The sequence below is a fragment of the Penicillium soppii genome (genome assembly GCF_028829465.1).
Source record: "Penicillium soppii strain IBT 18220 chromosome Unknown utg000004l, whole genome shotgun sequence".
Classification (NCBI taxonomy): Eukaryota; Fungi; Ascomycota; class Eurotiomycetes; order Eurotiales; family Aspergillaceae; genus Penicillium; species Penicillium soppii.
Genome location: NW_026643234.1, coordinates 1,699,634 through 1,724,280, shown reverse-complemented (window position 1 = coordinate 1,724,280; position 24,647 = coordinate 1,699,634). Strand labels below are relative to the sequence as shown.

The 24,647-nt window shown below is 48.4% G+C and overlaps 9 protein-coding genes across 9 annotated transcripts; 5 read left to right on the top strand and 4 right to left on the bottom strand.

Annotated features, from left to right (window-relative positions):
• Positions 1–390: 390 nt before the first annotated feature.
• N7529_004064 (putative DNA polymerase iota) lies at positions 391–2,125 on the top strand (the record flags this gene model as incomplete). Its single annotated transcript, XM_057239591.1, has 2 exons — positions 391–435; positions 485–2,125. 2 exons carry the CDS (start codon positions 391–393, stop codon positions 2,123–2,125), a joined length of 1,686 nt encoding a protein of 561 aa, XP_057098886.1.
• A 731-nt stretch (positions 2,126–2,856) lies between these two features.
• Positions 2,857–5,328, top strand: admB (uncharacterized protein; the record flags this gene model as incomplete). Its single annotated transcript, XM_057239590.1, has 2 exons — positions 2,857–2,917; positions 2,969–5,328. The coding sequence occupies 2 exons, from the start codon at positions 2,857–2,859 to the stop codon at positions 5,326–5,328; spliced, it is 2,421 nt and encodes an 806-aa protein (XP_057098885.1).
• Positions 5,329–5,795: 467 nt separating this feature from the next.
• cdc31 (putative cell division control protein Cdc31) lies at positions 5,796–6,610 on the bottom strand (the record flags this gene model as incomplete). Its single annotated transcript, XM_057239589.1, has 2 exons — positions 5,796–6,275; positions 6,344–6,610. 2 exons carry the CDS (start codon positions 6,608–6,610, stop codon positions 5,796–5,798), a joined length of 747 nt encoding a protein of 248 aa, XP_057098884.1.
• Positions 6,611–7,011: 401 nt separating this feature from the next.
• Positions 7,012–7,926, bottom strand: N7529_004061 (uncharacterized protein; the record flags this gene model as incomplete). The annotated part of the gene is made up of 1 exon (XM_057239588.1): positions 7,012–7,926. The coding sequence occupies one exon, from the start codon at positions 7,924–7,926 to the stop codon at positions 7,012–7,014; it is 915 nt and encodes a 304-aa protein (XP_057098883.1).
• Positions 7,927–9,292: 1,366 nt separating this feature from the next.
• Positions 9,293–10,885, bottom strand: N7529_004060 (ssDNA-dependent ATPase MGS1; the record flags this gene model as incomplete). The annotated part of the gene is made up of 1 exon (XM_057239587.1): positions 9,293–10,885. The coding sequence occupies one exon, from the start codon at positions 10,883–10,885 to the stop codon at positions 9,293–9,295; it is 1,593 nt and encodes a 530-aa protein (XP_057098882.1).
• Positions 10,886–11,374: 489 nt separating this feature from the next.
• N7529_004059 (kynurenine--oxoglutarate transaminase) lies at positions 11,375–13,133 on the top strand (the record flags this gene model as incomplete). Its single annotated transcript, XM_057239586.1, has 9 exons — positions 11,375–11,448; positions 11,496–11,564; positions 11,637–11,721; positions 11,777–11,882; positions 11,945–12,017; positions 12,069–12,222; positions 12,273–12,286; positions 12,343–12,766; positions 12,837–13,133. The coding sequence occupies 9 exons, from the start codon at positions 11,375–11,377 to the stop codon at positions 13,131–13,133; spliced, it is 1,296 nt and encodes a 431-aa protein (XP_057098881.1).
• A 958-nt stretch (positions 13,134–14,091) lies between these two features.
• N7529_004058 (uncharacterized protein) lies at positions 14,092–15,192 on the top strand (the record flags this gene model as incomplete). Its single annotated transcript, XM_057239585.1, has 1 exon — positions 14,092–15,192. One exon carries the CDS (start codon positions 14,092–14,094, stop codon positions 15,190–15,192), a length of 1,101 nt encoding a protein of 366 aa, XP_057098880.1.
• A 771-nt stretch (positions 15,193–15,963) lies between these two features.
• Positions 15,964–19,356, bottom strand: N7529_004057 (uncharacterized protein; the record flags this gene model as incomplete). Its single annotated transcript, XM_057239584.1, has 5 exons — positions 15,964–16,478; positions 16,608–17,507; positions 17,569–17,652; positions 17,712–18,630; positions 18,682–19,356. 5 exons carry the CDS (start codon positions 19,354–19,356, stop codon positions 15,964–15,966), a joined length of 3,093 nt encoding a protein of 1,030 aa, XP_057098879.1.
• A 3,016-nt stretch (positions 19,357–22,372) lies between these two features.
• Positions 22,373–24,346, top strand: prm1 (pheromone-regulated protein PRM1; the record flags this gene model as incomplete). The annotated part of the gene is made up of 1 exon (XM_057239583.1): positions 22,373–24,346. The coding sequence occupies one exon, from the start codon at positions 22,373–22,375 to the stop codon at positions 24,344–24,346; it is 1,974 nt and encodes a 657-aa protein (XP_057098878.1).
• Positions 24,347–24,647: the final 301 nt, after the last annotated feature.

Sequence of the window (24,647 nt, the reverse complement as noted above, 5' to 3'; positions counted from 1 at the left end):
TCTCATATTTTATAGATCAGAGCAGAGGGGTTTCACGAAAGAAGAGAGCAAACTTACAGTGTTTCTCAGGCCAAGTGTTGTTGAGTCCCCAACTGAGCTTGTATTAGTGATCAACAAAGAACACATAATCATGGACCTATTGGGGTATTGATAGTCTACAAAGAACACGATGTCAAACTCCATTTAGGTAAATGCCACTTTCCATCTTTTCTATTTATAGCATGCGCCACGGCTTCACCAGCCACATCACCAGCCACAGGGACAGGCCAATAAAATGTTGTCGTTCCTGAGATTCCTCCATGGTTGCTAAAGGCTTTCAGCTTCAGTCCACTCCTGCAACACCGAATCACCAAAAATATCCATGGACCCATTTATATCAGCTCAAGGTCTATGGCTGCACTAGTGCGGAACGACAGTCGCATCATCCTCCACTTGGTACCCCTCCCCAAACTCATTGACAGTCTTTTTCATTAACCACGACTAGGACTATGACTGTTTCTATGCCTCAGTCTTTGAGGTTGAACAGCCCGCATTGAAGTCGCTGCCTCTGGCAGTCCAGCAGAAGCACATAATTGTAACTTGCAATTACGAAGCCCGGCGACGAGGCTTGCATAAATTGCAGCTCATCAAAGATGCCAAGCGCATCTGTCCGGATGTGGTAATTGTCCTCGGTGAGGACCTGACAAAGTTTCGAAATGCGTCCAAGGAGCTCTATCTACTCGTGCGGTCCCTTGTCTGGGGCGGGCGTGTTGAGAAGCTTGGCTTCGACGAACTCTTTTTGGATGTCACGGAGATGATTGACTACAATATCGGCGTGCTAAATCAAAATGATTTGACAAGCTCATTTCTTCATCTTGATAGAAATGACCCGACCGTCGGCTTCACCTACGATGCAACCTACTTCCAGGGTTCAACCTTCCCTGCCACAGAGGCAGCCCCTGTCTTCCCAAACCCGTCGTCGCTGGAGATGAGATTGCTTGTCGCCTCTCATCTCCAAGGTCATATACGGAGCACATTGGAGCATCAGATCGGATTCACTGCCACTGGTGGAATATCGACGTCTAAACTGTTGGCAAAATTGGTCGGCAATGTTCACAAGCCCAACGGTCAAACAACTCTTCTGCCGCCATATATAACCACCCCACAGAACAAAAGCAACGTGCTCGGGTTCTTAGATGATCATGAGATCCGCAAAATCCCTGGAATAGGATCTCGAATGGCCCAGAGACTCAAAGCTCATGTCACGGAACAAGACAACTGCGACGTCAAGATTACAGTCTATGATGTTCGCACATTTGCAGGTATGGGGCCACCTTTGCTTGATAGAATACTTGGCGGGCCAGGCTCAGTGAAGGGGATTGGAAGCCGGATATGGAGCATTCTCCATGGAATAGACAACTCCGAAGTGCTTGAAGGTAGAGATCTGCCAACCCAAATCAGCATTGAGGATTCCTATGGCCGGTTGGATACTCTTGAAAGTGTTCGACGCGAACTCGTTGTGTTGACACGGAGCTTGATACGTCGGATGAGGACCGATCTACTTGACCTGAGTGACACCCCTCAAGGCAGATGGCGTGCTCATCCTCGTACTTTGAGACTATCGACGCGACCAAGACCGCCTCCGGACTCGGATGTTGGTCGTGCATACAGTTCAAATCGCATTTCTCGCTCTGTGCCTCTGCCGCTCTTTATATTCAACTTAGATGAAAATCTCGATGCACTGGCCGAGCGCCTGGTTCGGGACAGTGTTTTATCCATGTTCCGCAAACTGCATCCAGAAAAGGCGGGCTGGAACCTTAGTCTGTTGAATGTTGCGGTGACTAATATGGTGGAAAGCGCTGGGGATCAGAAGCACAGCAGTGGTCGCGATATTGGGAAGATGTTTCAACAGCAAGAAACTGTACTTAAGAGCTGGACAGTGCAGGAACCTGACTCCCCATCCCCCGTTGATGTATCACCATTTCACAAAGTGGATTCTCCCGATATTGAGGTACAGTCAGAGGATGACTGGGATGATGGTGACGACGAACCGTTACCGAGTAGTGTGGAATGCCTTATTTGTGGAGCTTCGATTCCATTGTTTGCACAATTGGCACATGAAATATATCATGCTGCCCCTGAGTGATTATTTGAATAACACTGAACAACAATCCATTATTCGGCAGCCTTGAGTGCCAAGCACTGGAAGTTCTTGTCCAATGATCAATAGTGTCTTGGCCTGGACCACTTACGTAGATGATTAATTGTGGGTATAATTTAATTAATGGCAAGAGTATGGATTACCCCATACAATAGTTGATAGTATAGATAGATAGAATCATAAGCACTGGACTGCATTTAAGAGAGACGTTTTATATCAAGCGCAGCACAATTCTTGCCCTATTCTGTGCCAAGTAAAGATCATGTACAGAATACAATTAGAAACGAATAAAAATAGCTTCTTCTCCACACATATATTCAACAATCCAACAATCAGGATTCACCATCAGACTTATCGGAACAATGTTTCAGTCCGCAATGCCAAGCCCAAGCCTATGGTCTTTGAGGGCGCATCGCTGCCATTGGATTCCTAAGACCTTGGCAAACGGCTCAGCCGGATTATCTCTGTGATCTCTCTTCTTTTCTCAATCATTCAATCATTGTTCTTTTTCTGCTTTCCTTTGAACAAAGTATCTTTCTAGTCTTTCGTTCATATTCCCCTCGTTTTGAGCATCACCAAAAACCCTCGGAGGTGGACCCGTGATCCCTGAATTACCATTTCAAGTCAGGACCCTTGAAACTCTTACTCAGCCTCAAGAAAAAGACCCTTATCATTCCCTTGGACCCTGGGATCCAACCCGTTTGCAAAATATTGCGATGAGGTTCTCTACCATCCTACCCCTGATTAGTGCATTTTCACTTTTCCAGCAATCGTCAGGTACGATCATCGGCCCGTTTCACCCCCAACAGCGCTAACTGTCTCCGACAGCACGATCACAGGCGTCAGAGGCCATTCGACAAGTTACACCCATCGACAATGCAAATATCCGTACACCTTCCCACCAAATAGACCACCTCACACATTTTGATGTCACTTTTGATCTACAACGAGACGGCCAGCGGATAAAGCTAGAACTCGAGCCCAACCACGATATCTTAGCTGAAGATGCTTACGTGCAATACATCGCTTCCGATGGAACGTTAACACACGCGGAGCCTATTAAGCGCCATGAACACAAAGTTTTTCGAGGTCGCGCATTAGTAGGATCTGGCAAGGGGAGATGGACGCCCGCGGGCTGGGCGAGAATTACCGTCAAAAGAGATGGCCTGGAGCCTCTCTTTGAGGGCGCGTTCAGTATCAATGATGACAAGCACCACGTTGAATTGCTGTCGAACTATCTTGACAAAAAGCGCCCGATAGATGCCGATGTCGAACCCAGACACGGGGAGTACATGGTTGTTTATCGCGACTCGGATATGATTCATTACACACATTCTGAGCTGAAGCGGTCGCTACCTGCGACCACCGGCTGCGGAGCGGACCGTCTCGACTATAATGCGGATCTAACCAACTCTATATTCCCCTACGGCATAAGCGAGGCTGACAACCAATGGGGCATGGCATCATTGGATTCGCTGTTTGGATTGAGCAAGCGACAGTCATCAGATGTTGGCGGCGTGTCAGGCAGCACAGGTGGTGTCAATCTGAAGTCGACAATCGGTGATACCAGTGGGTGTCCCAACACAAAGAAGGTCGCTTTGATTGGAATTTCAGGAGACTGTGAGTTCACCGAGTCGTTCAAATCCACCAACTCGACACCAAAGGAAGCGGCTAGGGACTGGATCATCAATGTGGTAAACACCGCCTCTAGTCTGTACGAAGAGTCTTTCAATGTGTCCATTGGTCTGCGCAATCTTACAGTCTCTGAGACGGGGTGTACATCCACTGGTGCATCTGCCACGCCGTGGAACGTGAAGTGCGATAGCGGAAATATGACCTGGCGCCTTAACGAGTTCTCCAAGTGGCGTGCAAGTAACTCAGATAACAATGCTTACTGGACGCTCATGACGAATTGCCCAACGGGCAGTGAGGTCGGCGTTTCATGGATGGGTCGACTATGTTCGTCTGAGCTGGTCACCTCCGGGGACAGCTCGGTGAGTGGTGCGAACGTTGTCGTTCGTAACTCTGGGTCTTCCTGGCAGGTTTTTGCCCACGAAACGGGCCACACTTTTGGAGCAGTGCATGACTGCGACGACACAGCCTGTGGCAAGAAGCTGGACGCTTCATCACAATGCTGCCCGCTGAGTTCTTCGACCTGTGACGCCGCCGCAAAATACATCATGAACCCGTACGCGAGCAATGCTATGGTCAAGTTCTCAGAATGTACCATCGGAAATATCTGCTCCGCCATCGGCAAAAACAGCATCAAGTCATCCTGTCTCTCAGATAACAAGGGCGTCGTCTCCATCAGTGGCAGTCAGTGTGGTAACGGCATCGTGGAGGCCGGCGAGGATTGCGACTGTGGTGGCGAAGCAAGCTGTAGCGACAACGCCTGCTGTGACGCATCGACCTGCAAGTTCAAGAACAATGCTGTTTGCGATGACGCCAACGACAGCTGCTGCTCCAAGTGCCAGTTCGCGTCTTCCGACACCGTTTGCCGCCCTAGCACAGGTGTATGTGACTTCGCCGAGAAGTGCCCGGGGGACTCGAGCTCCTGTCCGGATGACAAATTCAAAGATGACGGTTCATCCTGTGGTGACAAGGGCCAAGGCCTCAGCTGCGCCAGCGGCCAATGCACCAGTCGTGACTACCAGTGTCGAACTGTACTTGGCTCTCTCCTCAACAGCAACGACACATGGGCCTGTGACAACACTGCAAACCCATCATGTACATTAGTTTGCGGCGCACCTTCCATGGCACAATCTTTCGGAACAACGACCTGCTACAACATGGAACAGAACTACCTCGACGGCACACCTTGTGACGCCGGCGGCCGCTGCAGCGCAGGTCAATGCAAAGGCTCCTCGGCTCTTGGTTGGATCCACCAGCACGAGAAGCTTGTGATTGGCGTGTGTGTTGGTGGTGGCACGCTTGTTCTACTCGCTCTGTTCTTCTGCATCTACAGCCGCTGTAAGCGCAGTGCGCAGCTGCGCAAGGCACGCAAGGCTATTCCCCCAGGCACCTATCGTCGATACAATGGGCCCCAGCCAACCGCTCGTCCGCCGCCTATGGATGAGTGGCATGGAACGCAGTGGAATGGATACCCGAATGCCGGGTATCAGAATATGCCACCGAATGCTGGGTATCAAAATGTGCCACCTCCCGGACTGCCCCCACGATACTCATGAACCAGTTTCTTTTGGTATCTATTTAGTTTTAAGATTCTACATCGGATCCTTCTACGTTTGCATGTGCTCTTCGGAGACTTTGTTTCAGGGATTTGGGTATCGGCGTCTTTGCAGGTGAAGCATGGATCTTTTTGTTGACTTTTGGTTCGAAGTTTCGCTCGCCAATTGGGTTGGGATTTTTCTTGGGTTTTAGGTGTGTATTCTTCGCAGTTAGAACACGACGAAGCCTCTTGGCTATGAATGATACCTTGTTATCTACTACCGAATGAAGGCGACAAGAATTCATATCTGTATCATGGAAACAATGTCCATTGGAATCGTAAATTGAACCCAAAACAACAGAAAGTAGTGCTCCTAAAAGCACAAAAGGAATAAGAAGCGTCCCAATAAACACCAAAAAAACCCATGCACAACAAAACAAAACCAAAACTAGAGTCAGGTCTCAAAAAAGCCTCAGCTAACATAACTCACTGCCAACAAATACCAACAAAAGCCTCTCTAGTAACACCTCCAGCCCCCTCAAGATCAAACTCCTCAATCATAGCCCTTAGCTCCTCTTCCTCAAGTCCCGTCTCGCCCAACTCCCGTGCAACGCGCCTCAAATCCTCAAGATCGATATATCCCTTGCCACCCTCGTCGAAAAGCTCAAAGGCTCGCAGAATCTCATCGCGCGGATCTCGCTCAAGGATCTTTAGCGCTGTAACGGCCTGGAAAGACGACAGCGGCATGAGCAAGTTGGACGGGTGTTGCGGGTTCGAGACGGGGCCCTTGTTGGATGTAGGCTGGCCATTTGCTTGCTGTTGTTGGACTTGCGGGCGTGGGACACCGTAGGTTGTGAGGAGGGAGATCAGCTCTTGTTTGCTGAGTGTGAAGCCTAGAGCGCGAAAAGCGACACGGAGCTCGTGGTAGTCAAGGTGGCGGTCGCGGTCGAGATCAAAGAGGGTGAACTAGTCATAATTAGCTTAATTACGGGATGCGCTTCCTTGGAAGCGCAGGAGGATTGGAAGTCCCTTACAGCTTCGTTGATTTCCTCTCGCTGCTCCTCGGTCAAGCGGTTCAGCGGATTCGCGTCCTGCGCTGGGCCGTGAGACTGTGCGTTTGTTGCGGGCGCAGGTTGCTGCTGCTTCGGGGCTTCGGGGAAGTCATTTTGGGCGGTGTTTCCTAGGCCTCGATGCCGTGAGAATGATGAGGCACTGAAGGGCATGGCGTTTGTGTTGACGGAGCGTTCTGGGAGCTTCGTGCCGGCGTATGAGCGTGACGCGAAAGGTTGGCCGGAGGCCATGATGTTTGATTTATTTGGGTGTCAGAATCAAAATCTGGATCCCAATATAAATTGCAATGGAGGGGCTCGCTCGTGGGAATGCTGATATTGGGTGTTGGCGGTGGGAGAATTCTTGAGACGCGCCTGACGCGGGCGGAATGAAACACCTTATTTTTTTGGTTACAGTTTAGAGCTAATCAGAAGACCTACAAAGTAATGTTCACTAACACTTCAATGTTTGGATATTAATGATATTTGTGAGATCAGTACAAGCATGTTATTTACTGGGCAGAATTCAGTTCAGCAATTGTGGTTGTACCAAAGCAAACACCTATAACGCCTCAAGACTTCCTTTCCATCCAACCAAAGCAAGTATATCACAAAGCCAGGCACAGTCATTTCACGGGTCAATTAGTCAGTATCTACCAATTGCTAAAAGAGGTGTGTTGAGCAAACCCCAATATATCGGGCTCATCTTTGTTTTCAAACAAAGTGCCAGCAACATGAGGCGCTTCCTGTAGGACCAAGCTCCTGTTGTAGTCAATCATGTTCTCGATGAGTACACCGGCAACATCATTTCTTTCAAACTGAGCCATACCGTTGGTGTAATTGGACTGTGAAAATGTCATCGACAACTGAGAACAGTTTGAAGTGGCACCCTGAGGTATATCGTATGGTTGGGGAAATTCTTCAGACAAAAAGTATTCCATCTCAATGGGTGAGACCAACTGAAAACTGCAGGGTCTCATATTCTGCCAGATTTCCATGCTAGAGTCTGAATTTGACTGCAGTTTTGGAATCTCATCTCGTAGAATCTTCTTCTTTGCGGACTTGCTAGTGATTCCACGTCGGGGGAGAGCATCCCACAAGATGCGTTCGATAGCTTTGCAAACTTCATCCATCTGACAGCACGGGCTCAATATTTTTGCAATTACCAAGTTGCTTTGGAGCTCTCTCATACCACAAGCAACTCGGTAGTACAGTGCAGTGGCGACCCAAGTGGGATCAAGGCCATCTTTCGGTTTTGGTTGCGGCTTGCGTAGCGCATAATATAGCTCCTCGCAGAAGCCCGCTGAACTTTCATATAAGCGATGAATACAGATCACTAATATATAGAGCACCACAAGTTGCCCGCCAGTCATGTCGGCAGGCTGTGCAAAAACTTTGGCTTGCACAAGCCATTGAGATGCTGTAAACAGTTTGGCCACCTTGAGCGCAGTTTGGACAAGTGGGTCGGTTCCATTTGTGTGTTCAAATCGAAGCAGGCTAGGAGCCTGAGACCCGACAACCATATCTACAAGAGTTCCGATTGGGCAGTCTGAGTAATTCGGCCACATGGTGTTGCACTTCGTCACAACCCAAGTCCACGTTATATCTCCCTGGCCAGGGCGAATATTGATAGTCGCATCAAATTGTTGGGAAAACTGAAAGACTCGGTAATTCATGCTTGCCAACCTCTGTCTCACTTCTTGGGATGGTAGGTCAGGATTCATGAGAGACGTTTCTGTCAAAAAGATGGAGATATTTCGATAGCAAGTTCGTTGATGAGACATGCATTGTTTGCAAGAGCTGACTGCTTCACACTTCTTCTTTGCACGGTTGCACCATAAGCACGACCCGCCAAACAGTTTCAAGGCAGCTGCATCTTCCCTCTGCTGATCGAGCTCAGCCTGGTCACGGAGCCTTTTCTCAGTTTTATATATCTCTGGATTCAATGGGTCGTAATGCAGAAAAGTCAGGGGTTTTGAACTTTGCGGCTGTTCTATTCCAACATCATCGAATGAATTCTGGATAAGGCGCCTGTCCGTTAGAGGAGTCGGCGATGAGTGCCAGATGGTTGAGCAAGGAGTGACAGAAGGCTGCTGGTGAGACTCATTACTCGTAGGAGGTTCGCATGAAGATTCCAAGTCCGCTGGAAATAGCTCGGCTGGCATGAAATCCGGATCTGGGCAGTCGTGCCCCGAAAGATCGCATACCAGCGAAGGAATAATCAGCGAGCACTAAAAGGTCAGCATTATGCCACCAAGAGAGGAACCGTGATTGTTGTATTAAATAGTGAGACGCGGCCAAAACGACATAAGAAGGAAACAAGGTACAGATGACATGCATGGGTATGGAATGGGTATCAATCTTACAGCATTGGTAGAGGTCGGTAAACTGGATTTGCGCGGGCGTTTTGGGGGTGGTTCAACGAATGGAGATGCGTGACGTTTAGCAATTTTAGCCATGATCAAACGAAAGTAAGCGCGCAACTAGCCAGTATAGCAACCAGATTGATGTAGGGAAGGCACAAAGTAGAAGACGACCTATTATAGCCGGAAAATGAGAGGGCGAGAAGCGATAATCAGTCAAACACCACGAAGAAGCTACGATCCCGACACCCGATTAGGCATTTTGTTTTCCCATATAGGTTCCCATCATCTAAGCTTTGGTAGTGCAGTGCCGTTCCAAGGTCGATGCCGTGTAGGTAAGCTGCCATATCGGATGTCATATTGTTTGTCTGGATCGTTGGTGGTCTCTTGACCGGAATTTAGACAATCGAAGGGTAATAAAAAGCCTGCACAAAAGACCCCAAGACCGATCGAAGGGTGAGGTAAGAAAGAGCAAGAAATCACTTTGGTGTGGCTATGCCTTTTTTGTTCCCCTTTGATAGGGTATCGAGAATGACGAAAGAGAAATCGGCTTTGCATTGGGTTATCATATTCACCGAGATGGAATGTTCATATCACGGTCTCTTTGGGTACCGAGATCCAAGTCTTCCAAGAAGGTGCGGCCGATGAGTTGTTCAGGTAAGTAATCTTGCTGCACCTTCCCATCGATATAATTCGGGTTATACTTGTACTCTGCGCCATATCCAAGCTCCTTCATGAGCTTAGTAGGGGCATTTCTCAGGTGAACAGGAACAGGTAGTCCTGCAACACCTGGCTCATTCAAGGCAGCATTGACATTATTCAGGCCACGATACGCCCGAGTACTCTTCTTTGACAGCGCCATTGCCACAGTTGCATGTGCCAGGTTAATCCGTGCCTCTGGGAGCCCGATCTTCTCCACAGCAGAATGTGTGGCGATGGCAAGCGACAGCATGGTGTTATCGGCGAGCCCGATATCCTCCGAAGCGACCACGATCAATCGCCGAGAGATATACAATGGGTCTTCGCCCGATTGAATCATGCGAGCAAGGTAGTAGAGTGCAGCGTCTGGGTCGCTTCCCCGAATCGACTTGTGAAAGGCGGATATTGTGTCATAATGCTGGTCTCCAGCACGGTCATAGACCAGCGTCTTGGTCAAAGATTTCTTCAGAACATCTTTATCCATTCCAGGTCTTTTTGACAAGTCCATTGCTAGCTCCAGCAGATTCAGCGAAGTGCGGGCATCGCCATCCGCAAACCGAGCCAGATACTGCACCAGCTCATCATCGACTAATTCCGAAGGTGAATAGTTAGGACCTTCAACTCGAAGCGCACGCTGAAGAATTGAAGTGACATCCTCATCAGAGAGCTTGGAGAGAGTAAATGTCCGACATCGGGAAAGAAGTGCATTTTGGACTTTGAATGACGGGTTTTCCGTTGTGGCACCGATGAGGGTGACTTGGCCGCTTTCCACGGGGCCTAGAAAGACATCCTGCTGTGATTTCGAAAATCGATGGATTTCATCACAAAAGATGATGGTCTTCCTCCCGGTCAGGCCCAGCTCACTGCGAGCTTCGGCGAATATCTTTTTACACTCTGCCACACCACTGCTGGTGCTGTTGATCTCCACAAACCTGCTGCCCACCAGCGAGGCAATTACTCGAGCGATAGTAGTTTTACCAGTTCCAGCACTACCCCAAAGAATCATACTTGGTACTCGGTCTTGTTCGATGAGCCCACGCAGAACTCCATTAGCCCCGACAAGTTCTTGGCCGCAGACTTCCTCCAAGGTCTTAGGTCGCATACGTTCGGCCAGTGGAGCTGCTTGGTGGAACGCATTGGTCTTCGGACGCTTTGCTTGTGGCTCTCTAGAATTTGTATTTGTTTGCTTTGGCCCATCTTGCTCCCGTGGGGTTTCGGTTTCTTGGGTGAATGATCTCTTGCCGTTCAGAGGACGTGGGGTTGCCGTGGGCCGCGATGGCGACTCCTTCGTGATATTGGATTGGGAGGCTTTGCGTGCGGACGGGGTTTGGAATATGCTTGGAACTGCCTTTTGGGATGCCTCTGGAGAGGATGGCTCTTCGATAAAGCGCTGGCAGCCGGAATCGATGTGGTCGTTGATCTTTAATTGAGGAACCAACTTCTCACAGATGGGACAGGAAACCATTGTTGCCCAGAGAATGCCCAGGTGAGATGGTCATCAAAGTGGAATGTATAGGTAATCTTGTACGCCGAGACGCGTACCAAATCCGTGGACGCGCTTTAATTGGTCATTTCTGCCTTGGTGCCTGAAATAGAAACCGTGGAAGTCAAGAAAATTAACTACCATTTACGGGAATTAACAAGCTTGAATATATGTGAATCCTATGAAAGTTTTGGAGGATTATTGGAATTATCTCAATAACCCCTTAATCGTGCAGGTACATAGTCTTAGTATGTAGATATAGTAATACGGTCAAGTACTACGGTACTGATAATGATTGTGCAATATCTCAACGAATCACCGAGCACGCCATTGCCCGCGGAGAATACAACTTGATCTCCAACTACTCCCATCCCCCACTTTGCTTCTGTCATGTTTCTGCACTCTCGCATTTCTCTCAGATCCCCTCTCTTATCCTCCTGTCCAACTTTACCTCCTGCCAGCGCAAGAGCAATGTCGGCAACAGCTGCGCGACCCGATCCATTCCGCCCCGCCAAGAGGGTAGCAGGACAGCGCCAGGATGTCTGGTATGCAAAAAGATGCAAGCTTGAAGGAAAATACTAAATGGTACCAGGTCAATCGTGAACGAGGCTGCTGCAGCTTCACCTGTTCAACCCATCGTAAACATGGGTCAAGGGTTCTTGTAAGTCACCCTAAGCTATGGTCGCAATGACCTCAAAAGTCAGCTGCTAACATGTCTGTTCCTACAACTTAGTGGTTACAACCCTCCCAAGTTTGCTATTGATGCTGCAAAGGATGCGCTGGACCGGGTAGAATGCAACCAATACTCTCCAACTAAGGTAGACAAGGCCCAATGGCCCCACACATACTCGGACAAGTGCTCATAGAAACTAGGGCCGTCCTCGCCTCAAGCAGGCCATCGCAGATGCCTACTCGCCCTTCTTCGGCAAGAAGTTGAACCCTGAAACCGAGGTCTCGATCACAACCGGCGCAAATGAGGGTGGGTGCACCATTGGCAGCATGTGTATACACAATTGAACTTCACGCTGACCGGATGTCCAGGCATGCTCAGTGCTTTTATGGGCTTTATCGAACCTGGTGACGAGGTCATTATCTTCGAACCCTTTTTTGATCAGTGAGAAAATTTGCATCTGTGAAGATATCGACCTGCTAATTCCCCGAACAGGTATATTAGCAACATTGAGATGCCGGGCGGTACTATCCGCTATGTTCCTCTCCATCCACCCAAGGATGGTGCTACTAGAACCTCTCCTGCATCGGAGTGGACCATTAATTTTGAGGAGCTTGAGAATGCCATGAACTCCAAAACAAAGATGATTGTAAGTACTCAAGTACAAAACATGAATGGGTTCAAAGCTAATTATATCAGGTCTTGAACTCTCCGTAAGCATATCTGACATTTTAGACGCATGGCTTTCCAACTAACCACATCTCCATAGCCACAACCCCGTCGGTAAGGTCTTCTCGCGTGAGGAGCTTGAGCGCATTGGCGAGCTGTGTGTGAAGTACAACCTGATTATCCTGTCCGATGAGGTTTACGATCGTCTCTTCTACGTTCCCTTTACGAGAATTGCCACCCTGTCCCCGGAGCTGTATGAGCGTACTCTGACTGTGGGCTCTGCCGGCAAGGCCTTTTACGCCACCGGCTGGCGTGTTGGGTATCTCATCGGCCCCGAACACCTGATCAAATATGTTGCCGGTGCGCACACCCGCATCTGCTACAGCAGTGTCTCTCCTCTCCAAGAAGCCGCTGCTGTTGCCTTTGAGAAGGCTGAGGAGGAGGGCTTCTGGGACGAAAGCCGAACAGACATGCAGAATAAGATCAAACGTTTCTGCGAGGTCTTTGATGAGCTCGGTCTTCCTGTATGTGGCTTCTGTCCTTTAAAGTATCAGGTTCTTCGTATTTGGATTTTTCTGACATCATTTTCTATAGTACTCTGACCCTGAGGGTGGATACTTTGTTCTTGTCAACTTGGCCGCTGTGAAACTTCCAGCTGATTATCCTTTCCCTTCCCATGTCGCCAATCGCCCTCGGGATTTCAAGCTCTGCTGGTTCCTAATCCACGAGGTTGGAGTGGCTGCTATTCCTCCTACGGAGTTCTACACTGATGCCAATACACATATTGCCGAGGACTATCTCCGCTTCGCGGTCTGCAAGAACGATGATGTTCTTGAGACTGCCAAGGAGCGTCTCAGGGGTTTGAAAAAGTATATCACCAAGGATGAATAGCCCTGACGTTTGATATTTGACAACGTATAGAAGTTCCATGATGCCAATAGAAAACTTGGATACACAACAGAAAGACATGTGCCCCGTCAATCAATCTTTGTACATGCTGGCCACTAAACACCTATTTCTGTAGGACCTTGGAACTCTACTGGTGATTATTTTGGACAATCATCTGTATATTTACAAGTGGAGAGACTTGGCGAGTGCCGCTGCGCCGTGTAAGATAAGGTAGAGAAATCGACGGTGACGACAATTGGGTGCTAGAACGCTTCACTCCGTAAGCTTTTTTCGGCCCCATCAGAGTTCTCGCTATACAGCCTCGGTGTCATAGATATACGTGAGATGATCCCTGGTGTGGTAGGATGCTCTAGAAGCGAATGGGAGAAGAAGTTATTTATTCACTATGCTAAGGTTCTGCATGATAAATGTGATCCCCTAAGGTTTCCAGGTTCTGCTGTGTCAGCAGAACCTGAGAGCAGAAGTGGGCCTAAGGCATTCAGATGCCTTAGGCACTACTTGCTACAAGTAGTACTGGGTTTCTCACTAAGCGATGCCTTGGCATTATTATGTAATTTACTATTATAAACTCGGTGCCTCGGGCATCCAATGAAAACCATCTGATCCTTAAAGTATCACATAAAAGGGGAGCCTGTCATGTGATCGAAGTCTTTTTCCAACAAGTCTAAAGTCAGCACCACTTACCTTTCACTCTTTCATGTCATCCCACTTCAGTCAGCTTTCCTCATTTTCCAGCACTTGGCATCAGGCCTAGTACTTTTCTGCTCTCTGTTTAGTCTGAGTACTCGCCAGAAGGCTCCGAAAACCAACGCCGGCGGATCTCAGATGGCGGTGAGGATCATTGGCTGGGAGTACAGCTCGTCCCACTCCTCACCCGCCACAACCACCCCACTATCCACGGCTATGACATCATAAGGTCCTCAGCCATCTGTTACCCACGATGTCGCAAGAGAGTCTCAGCCCTACCGTTTCGTCTGCCGGCTTCTCTACTTTTGCCGAGGCAAAATTATGCATGGAGGCGACGCTCGCAAGCTACCAAGCGTTAAACACCGGCGACGATACGAAAAAGTTCCTTGAGACTTGCTTCAAATACCTCCCCCCGGCTGGACAGGTCAATTTGTCAGAGGATGTTTCCGGCTGCCGCAACGATGATGAACTCCGCCAGCTAGCCGCCAGCATTGATACCGGCTTGCTACGCCCTCTGCTGTCTAAGGGTGGAAAGACGCCTGTCATCACTCCATCCCCCCGTACCGGCTTTGACAATTCGGCTGAAAATCTTAACTCCCTCGATATCACACCAGCAAGTCGAAATGACCAAGGACGACTTCGCCGGAACTGCCTTAGACGCGATGGATATCGGTGTACTATTACGAAGAGCTGGAGCTCTTATCACGACTTCCCCGTTGGCGAACCAACCGGCATTTTACAAGCTGTTCATATTCTTCCGTTCGCTCTTGGCAGTTTCACGAATGACGATGAAAGACGGCGAACCTCTGAGGTGTGGGTAAACATTTTTCGTTACTTTCCAAGCCTCCGCTCTACCCTTGATATGTCACCTGAAGATGTGAATCGAGAGGATAATATCATGATGATGCTTACTCCCCTTCATGAAGAGTTCGGTCTCTTCCACTTTGTTCTTGAGGACACTCCGACCCTTGATCGCTACCGTCTCAAACTATTTCCACGCTTCGCATCTATTTACACATCCTTATTACCCAGAGACAGGGTTATAACATTGACTAGCCACGACCCTCTCTTTCATCTTCCTAGAGCTGAGCACTTACAGTTACATGCTGCCATTGGCAACATCTTGCATGCAAGTGGCCGTGCAGAAAGCATTGAAAAGCTTATACGGGATCTAGGAGAGACAGGCGGTTCAGCATTATCAAAAGATGGCAGTACGAACATCAGCGATCTGCTCTCGGTCAGTCATCTTTCACTGCTAGCCTCGAATTCGCGCCCAACAGACAGTAAGGTGCAGCAGCAACGTGCCCGCGCCAGACTGCCAGGAACAGAGAATGAGAAACCTAAATTGGGTTAGCTACATAGATACGAGCGCTGGCCTTCAATGAGTGCCCTCAAATCAGACAGAGTATTCTCCTGTCCAATATCGTTGTATCACAGCTCCAGTTGCGAGACTGTCAACCGGTGAATACCTTTAGAGGCAAATAAATCGTCAACTTTCTAGTATTTCTCCGTCTCCTCTAGGGACTTGAAAGGACCTAGAGACCTACAGGGTCATAGGGCCAATAGCCGGTCATTATTGTACAGTAAGTATATGGACCCGGGACTGAAAATGACCGTGCTTTTTGTCGACTCCAGGTAGCAAGGATTTAAAACCTGGTGTCGTGAAGATAGTGACCATCTATTTCTCCATTTGTTTACCCCCCAAAGTCAAAGAGTAGAGATCGAGTTTGTTTTCAGCGACAGTATGTAACAAAAAGTTATCTGGTTGAAGAAATGAATCACACACCTTTTGTAAGAGGGAGAACCTCAGATATGGTAATGATGATGGATTCTGTTACCTGGCTAGTACTATATAGTATTAAACTGAGCATACTCAGTAACCCTATGCAATGCAGTTTGCAGGAGCTTTCAGAGAAGATCTGCCGTTCAATATTACGAAGGGACTAAGTGCAAAATGCAAGCGACTTCATTGTTTCTAATGGCTACTAGAAACAACAGGAGGGCAATCACCTCCACCCCTGCGCGTAAAAGACAAATGAAAAGAGAAACATAAATGGACATCCTGGACATTTGGGGGGCAGATCACATCACCCCGAGCCCAGGATCCCGGTACAAGATAATCTGGCTAGGGAGGGGGGGCTCCCTGCCGAGCAGCACGCAACCAATACTCGATCACCATAGGGCCCGTCCCCGCCCCATCCCAGCCCTCACCGCGGGGATAAAGCCGCCCCGCACCGCGGGCCCGCTCATAACCGCTCCCAAGTACACGATCCACCACAACCCTCACCGAAGGTTGAGTGATCCGGTGTGCTCTGAGAAGCCAGTAATGGGACTCTAGCTTCTCGCACAACTCCTGGAAACCACCCACCCCCCAGTAATCGAGAGATATGGGGCGACGATCGTGCACGCAGGTCGGATCCAAGCAGGGGTTTGGGTCGCCATTCCACTCGATCTCGCACGCATGCCGCTCTCCAACGTACTCGGATTTGAAGAAATCGGGCCGGACACCCATCTCCAGTGCTAGTTGGCTGGCAATCATACGGTCCATGTTGTTGTCACCGGGCCACTCATAATGGCCACGAACCCAGTCCCGGATTAGCCGGTAAAGATAGCCTACAAGGGCCGGATGTTCAGGCGCCACTGGGGAAGAAAATAGGGTTAGTTGGTGATCCTTGGGTCAAATAATTGAATGGTGAGAGAGATTTGAGAGGCCAGTGACAGGAAAGTGACAGGAACAGAAAATAAAATAATTCGAATCGAAGAACTTACTGAAAAGGCAAACCGCAAGAACCCGACGAAAACGGTCCTTTTCCTCAGGCTTCCCAAATCGCAGAGTGAGTGCGGTCCGGGATAAATATCCAAGCCACTCGTGGCTTTCTGGGCCGTCCATAACAACCATGGGGTGTGGCACTTCCTGGAAGACAAAGTAATCTCCAAGATTGCTGGCGGAAGTGAACCACACAGCCTGACGATGGCGCTCAGGCCAGTCCCATCTGTGGATATTAGGCAGCATTGGTGGACCCACGAGAACGTCCTTCGGAATTGAACTGGGGATGCAGGGGTACACTAAATGATAAGAGCCGCAGGTAGGCCAGTGATCCCTAACATCCTCCCACAGGTGTTGCTTACCGCAGTAGCGGACCATAGAAAATGGTCCGCAGCCGGGGCAGACAACAGAGAGTCCATCTATGAAGCTGCACTGGACCTGGCAACCTCCTCGAGAGCAAGGGAATGAAACCTGGCGGTGATCACAGTGAGCTAACATGGATGAAAGTCCGATGCCGCCAAACTGCATGGCTGTGGGATTCATTTCTCCAGGCGATTCGGATGGAGATGGTTTGGGATCTTCCCAAGCTTGACGACAAGAGCCGAGAGAGAGAGAGAAGGGACTGACAAGGCATCGCTTGTTTTGTTCCTGGCGTGTTGTAGCAGCCCTCGCCCGCTTCCTCTTCTCGCGAGTCTTTATCTTCTTCGCATTCTTACGAGCGCGCATGCGGCTAGACGTGCTCGAGGCCTTGTCGGAATTCTTGATGGTGCGATCAGAATCGATAATTCCTGTCGCAAGCTTGGCGTTGTCTGCGGTAGGCGGCTCATCCGTTAGTTGGCGCGAAGTCAATGGCGGGTGAGTCGGAGACGAGACTGTAGCCCTCATGAGGTCCTCAATAAGACCTGGACTTTATATTAGCGAAATTCAAAAGAAAAGCGAGAGACCAGTGTAGAAATCACTTACCCAATCTACCCACAGCTGGAGAATCTCGGCGCAGGCTTTCAGCTTCCAGAACCTCCATGCGGTAATTGATGTACGATTCGGGGTCTTCAATAATTATTAGCAGCTTATTTCAATAAGCCAGAGAAACCAATATGAAGACTTACCAGATTCACACGACTCGGCTCCCGAAACAGGCCATCGAAACTCGAGCTCCATCTCCTCTTCCAGCGGAGTGAGATGCAGGCTACTGTGGACTGCACCTGGCTCGCTTAGCTCCACTTTTACCTCCATCCCATCTTTCTCTTTCTCCGTGGGGGTGTGAAACTGAGAAAGGGTGGTTGAGGGAAGGGAAGGAGGAGAGAGGTGTGTTCGGGCCGTCTCAAATGGTGGAGTTATTGGCAAATTTAAGGCAATGGGAATGGCCGGAGACAAGGAGGCATGGATTGGGATTTGGCCAGCGATTGTCGCAAGCTGCTGCTCAGTCGAGACATCCTGATGAGCGATGTCTGTATGTCCTCCTTGAGAGTCACCACCTTGGGTTTGGGGGTTCTTGTGCTTCTTGCGCTTTGTCTTCATAGCATCAACAACACCGGACGTGTGCTTACCATTCCATCCTGCACTGCTCTTTCCGGTGTCAGTTGTGAGATTATGCACTCCGTTATTCGCCGCTGTTTGGTCATGCGCCATTGTCTCCATTGTTCTCATTTCCCCCAGCATGGACACGGAGTCTGGTCCAGCACACTGCACAGTATCTGCAGCACCCGAAATCACAAGTTTGTCGATCAACTCTGCTTCTTTTGAGAATGCCTCTTCTTTCTCGTTAGGAGCCTTCCCAACGTCGACGTTTGATGTTTCACTGTCGCCGTCAGAGTCCTCTGGGGCTTTATGCAATACGTTTCGGTTTTTTGGGCGCTTAGTTTTCTTTTTTTTCTTCTTTCTGATTTTTTGCGTAGGCAAATCGGTTGCTGTGCAATTAGATAACTTGTTGAAAAGTTCGTTGTCGACATTGCCTGACTTTCGCATAATCCATTGCGTGCGCAGCCAGATCCGTGCTGGCTGTGCTAGCCACTGTCCGTACACGTTCTATCGTTTGTTAGCTGGACTGAGGCATGGCTGGTAAGTCCTGATACTCACGGGGTCGAGGTTTGAAATTTTCTTGAAAAACAAATTGTCCTCATCAACAGTCACAATCATCTCTTCATCATAACCCATCTTGTTGATTATCGAAAACTTGAACTTGATGAAGGATGAGTCCCTTTTTTCCTTCATCCAGTTGACTCTGCAGCCAAATACCTCCCACGAAGTTGTCCATTTCACGTGGCAACCATGATTTTTGGCCCTATTGACTTCGTGGTTGACGGCTTGACTACCCGTGTTGACCTTGCTTATGCCCAGCTTCTTCGGGTCATGAAAAAGATGTTGCAGCACGGTCATGAATCCAGTCATGCAGCCAGGGAATCCTTTGGGAATACTGAACTGCATGCATATCGCGTCATTCAAAAGTTGGATATCCAGCCCGCTTTTCGGAGGATCCGCAAGATTGTTGCTGATGATGAATGTCGGGTAAGGGTCACGCCAACCGGTGACCTCCAAGCGCATTTCGCCGTTCTTGAGCTCCAATCCTTGGGCTTTGTCGTCGGAGGGAACTAAGTTGGTTGCGACTGTCTCAATTGGGGAATTGTGGCACTTGTGCTCGTGGTCTCCAAGACTTCTCGCGTCGACGGGGTTGAAATCAGGCTGATCTGTTTTGGGAAGGAGCTCTCGCTGGACATAATCCTCAGCGCAAAACTTGCTGAGAACGGTGGGCATAATGAGCTGATGATGATGATGATGTTGATGATGATGATGATGATGATGTTGATGTTGATGATGATGATGATGATGATGGTTGATGATGATGATGATGATGATGATGATGTGGTGGTGGTGGTGGTGGTGGTGTGTTGCGATGCCTGAGACTATATTGTACACATGTCAGTCAAGCTCCATCTGCATTTCACACAGCAAATCTCATATTGTGGAAGGCAAAGGGTGGCAAGAGATAAATTACAGCATTGAGAATTTTGCTATTCACTGATCGATGCATCAGTAGCGGTTCATGAGTGGGGGACACTTGATGAGAGACAACACACTAGGTAACCTCAGGACTACAGTTGTATCAGTTTAAGCACCTCCGGGGACTTGATTGCTCAGTCAGTTGACTCACAGTCGGCCAATACCGAGTCTCTGGGACATTAGCCCTATCCCAATTCATGCGAGCGAAGACAACCATATAAAATTCTCAGAAGCTCGAGCCTCTCTGCAGCTGCGATCGCTCAGCAAATTCACGCGCGGCTTAGCAACACTTAACTTCTGCGGCATCAGTACTAACTCAAGAGTGGAAACATTCGTGTGGAGGGTGACGTACCAAATCCTGGGGTCAATATTAACAAAGCAGATACGACGTCTGCTCGAGTCACTCGATGCAAGGCAGAACTGGTACTCAAAATGTTAATAATTGTTCATCGACGCGCAGCAATGATCCAAAAGGGCAGATCTACCGACTTTCATTTAAGATGTCTCGGAGGTTTGATTGCGCGTCGTGGCTGACGTGCCTGGTAGTGAAAGTTTCTGCTCTGTAGCCAGATTTCTGCTCTGTAGCCAGATAATACAAAGGCGCTGGTCACCCAAAAGGATAAAAGGCACGATGTATCAACCTGACCAAAGCAATCTTTATGATGAGATCTGATGCAAGGGCATCAGGCAAGAGAGGCGGGATGTGAAAAGGGCGAAGTGGCAAGGCTCGAAAGTCGAGAAGATGAAGAGACAAAATCAAACTGGCTACAAGATCAAGGCTCTCATAAATCTAGAGACAACTTGGCGGCAGCGACCGTCTTGGCTAGTAGGTCTTTCATTTTTCCTTCAATTTGATAAACAGCCTCGAAACAGATATCGAGTAATGAATATGCTCCGATATCATGCGCCAATCTTACTATGCACTTGATTTTGGTAGTTTCCATGGAGAAATATCGAGTTGCAGCTTTCAAGTTGTCACCATTGACCTTTCCGCCATAAGCTACGTATCCAATACTTGGAGACGGTCCTAAATACGAGAAGTCGTATTGAACAAACGAAGCGATTGACACGACTCTTTTAGTCACCCTTCTCTCATGCTATCGTGCAGCACCACCTAGGTATTTATGATGAATTATCTCTCTCTGGATGTTCTAGCGGCGGCGAGCATGGTGTCCCTCCAAACTCCCATTGGCTTACTTTTATTTATTTGCGGTAAACAACGTCGCCTACTATAGTATTTGGCAGTAGAATATCCGGTTGCAGTTTCAATGTCATTCTAGTTCGTGTTTCAATGTAATATCAAATAGGCCATTACTTATATCCTGTCTAAATATTGCTGCCGTATTTTTCTATGAAGGCATTAATTGAAAACAGGAGTCAATGCTGGAACTGAAGGAAATGTATGTTACTTCTTATCCTGCAACCCAGGCCTTATATCGTCTTCCGTCATTTTTGAACTATTTGTAAATATAGTCGAGACATGTCTTTCGTTCAGCACAGTACAATATTGTAGTAGTTTTTAGGGTGTGTAATTGTCACGTGTATAACGCGAGCGCACGAACCCATATATACCACGTGATGCGTATCATCCTCGCGCCGACGACCCCAAGTCGAATAAGCATCAAGGACTTCTTTGACGTGTCCCATTCCTTGAAAGTCTTGCCAAATTATTTTCAATTTGAATAAAATGTATCATAGTATAAACAACAAACAATATATTGCCAGCAAATTTTACGTGTCAAGTCTTGACTCTGCTGCACACGTCAGTGCGAATCTGTGAATCGATTCGCACGAGTTGACTAACAATGGAAAACATGGGGACTCCCAGGCAGCTGCTATTCCCACATGACTGGGGTAAGAACAACTACCTCCCTGGCTGTTCGATATCGCTACTCTCAATATCTGGCCATTGGCTCTAAGTTGTGGGCGGCTAAGCGCCCATCAGACTATATTTGGCTGTTTATCCACCTCCCGGCGCTTTTGTCACCCCTACCAGCCAATAAGACGCTTCGATGCCTGATGAAACAAACCCTGGTACAGATATCTTGTCTTCAGGCCTTATTTTTATGTTTTCTTTGTTTCAACGGGCTCATGTTGCACTCTGAATGGCTGCCTCCAATATACGGGGTTGCCCAGTCCCAGCAAACTGCTTCTTTATCTAAAAATTGTTTCTTGTAGTATCTGCTGCCGCCTGGCATGACTGACAATGCTCAGACAAAGGTTTTGGCTACTGTATTTGAAGACCCATTGTCCTCTTTTTATTCTGATTATATTGTTCACCACCCTACCACCCGTTCTATTCATCTATTGACTTGCATTCATTCGCTTGAATAAGACATTTTATACGGAGTACAGCATGTCCCTCCATTAGATTGGCTCTTCTTTTTTTTTCTTTTCCCTCGAGTGTTCTCCGATTTCCTGCTGGATTTGCATCTGTCTTTCTTAATCCAATCCCGCCTCAAGCCACCTGCGTGGTTCATGATCTTCGCTGGACGAGGTCATACCTAAACCTTCAACAATACTTTGAGCCAAATATATCAAAATGGTCCTTTCCTCTTCTCGGTCTGGGCGATCGATCTTCCCGTTGCTCCCACCATATGGAGCCCATGATACCAGTACGGGGCACATAATCCCTCTACATCCAGACGGTCTCACTCCTTACTTGGGCTTGAGAGCTCGACTTTCACAAGTATGGATCAATAGATGGACTGTCCTTCTACTTCTTATTCTTGTTCGACTATTGTTTGCAGTCAGCGGCTTGCAATCGGACATGGCATCTGCTAAACGTGAAGCACTTTCCGCATGTTCCTCGGTGGAATCCATGGGCAGTGCAATGGCGTCCATGCCTCACTACCTGTCCAGAGGTACCAACGAGCTTGTGGCTTCGTCGGTCGATGAATCTATCTCTGCTCTGAAGTCGGTGTTGCTGATGACTATCACGGGTGTTGGAGAAATCCTCTGGTTCGTCCTTAATATGATGTACTCGACCTATGCCTGCCTTATCACAATGGCTGTCCGTGGCACAGTAGGAGCTGGCATTGAATTGGTCAAAGACGCTACCGAGTGGATCAACAAAACACTTGGTACAATCAGCAGCGACATTGAAAGTACTGTCGACAAGTACAAAGACGAGCTGGACTCATTCCTCGATGCAATTAACAAGGTTGCCAGTTTATTCACCGATGAGCCCAGTCCGATTAATCTGAATAGTACAATCAGTGAACTGGAAAATCTGGCCCTTCCGTCATCAGTCAACAGCACAATCGAAAAGCTGGACAGCCTGGTCCTCCCCAATTTCAAAGAGATCCAAAACTACACCAAGACAATCTTCCAGACGCCGTTTCAGGAGGTCAAGGATCTGGTCAACAAGTCATTGGGAGCTTACAGCTTTGATCGGTCTTCTCTGCCCGTCCCTGCCAAGAAACAATTGGCCTTCTGCGACGATAACAGTGGAATCAACGACTTCTTCAGTGGAGTTACCGATCTGGCTTTGACAGCCCGCAAAATCTTCATTGCCGTTCTTGTCATTGCTGCTATCCTAGTATGCATTCCTATCGCATGGCAAGAAATTCGCCGATGGCGCTCAATGAAAGATCGCTCCCAATTGGTCCGCAAAGAGGCTCATGATCCAATGGACGTTGTCTATATTGTTTCGCGTCCTTACACCGCCGCTACAGGTATCAAGGCAGCAAGCTTCTTCAGCAACAGCCGCCGACAGATCCTTGTGCGATGGGCCATTGCCTATGCAACATCTTTTCCTGCTTTGTTCGTGCTAGCTCTTGCTCTTGCAGCACTGTTCTCCTGCCTCTGCCAGTACATACTGCTCCAAGCAGTCAAAAAGACCGTCCCCGCCCTGACCGCTGAGGTGGGAGAGTTCGCTGATAAGATTGTGGACGCACTGGAAAACGCGTCAACAGAATGGGCCACCGACGCTAATAAGGCCATAATTAATCTGGACAACGACTTGAGCAAGAATGTTTTCGGGTGGGTCAACACTAGCACCCACGCCATCAACGAAACATTGAACTTCTTCATCTACAATACATCCAGCGCACTGAACGAGACATTCAAAGGAACTATTCTCCAAGAGCCGGTCTACGAGTTGTACGAATGTTTAATTGGCTTGAAAGCAGAGTCTCTTCAAAAGGGACTGAACTGGATATCCGAGAACGCACACATATCTCTCCCTACCCTCCCGAATGACACTTTCTCTGCTGGCGCCGCAGACAGCCTCAACGATACCGCCAATCCATCGGACAGTTTTCTCGCCAATGCAGGTGACCAGACGTCTAACAAAATCACCGAAGTCGTTATCAGCGTCATCAACAAGTTACAAGAAGGCGTGCGCATGGAAGCAATCATCGCCACAGCCATTCTCCTGGTCTGGGTATTCATCGTCTTGGTCGGTATCGCTCGCGCTACGATGCTTTTCTGGGGCCATGAGAAGCATCGTGGCGAAGGAGGCTTGGGCCATGTTATGGACCCTGTTCCTCGAAATGGTCCACCTGGTGATCGAAATGGTGTCGCTGATATTCCGCTCACTGCATACCCCAAGGATGTATATGAAAGAGGACTTGTCGCTCCTCAGTATAGGGAAGCGAGCTCCGCGCCTATTCATGACGACTCATCTTCCGAGAATGAGAAGATTGAGTTTGCCAGGCAGAGGAATTGTGATGATAATGTAAAGGTAGAACCCGCTCCTGGCGTGCAGAGTGGCTACATTGACTACGATGCGAAACGATGAGGGATATATTCCTCCGTCCCCCTACATCCTTTATCCTTTTTTGACCATACTTCTTCGATATTTTCTTTGTTTGCGTTCTTTTGTACCATCTGGTGTATTTTATGCCAGGCTTACACTTTTTTTTGTTCTTCAAACTACATGGGGTCGGTGTTTTGTCATAGTGATTCCCAGTAAGATAGAAAGTCTTTTGATTTTGATTCTTTTTTTGAAGCAGAGAATGAAATTCCAACAGTTCAATAAAATTCATGCTCCAACGCCTACTACCTACCCAATCGATGATATCTTAAAAACAAATCAAATA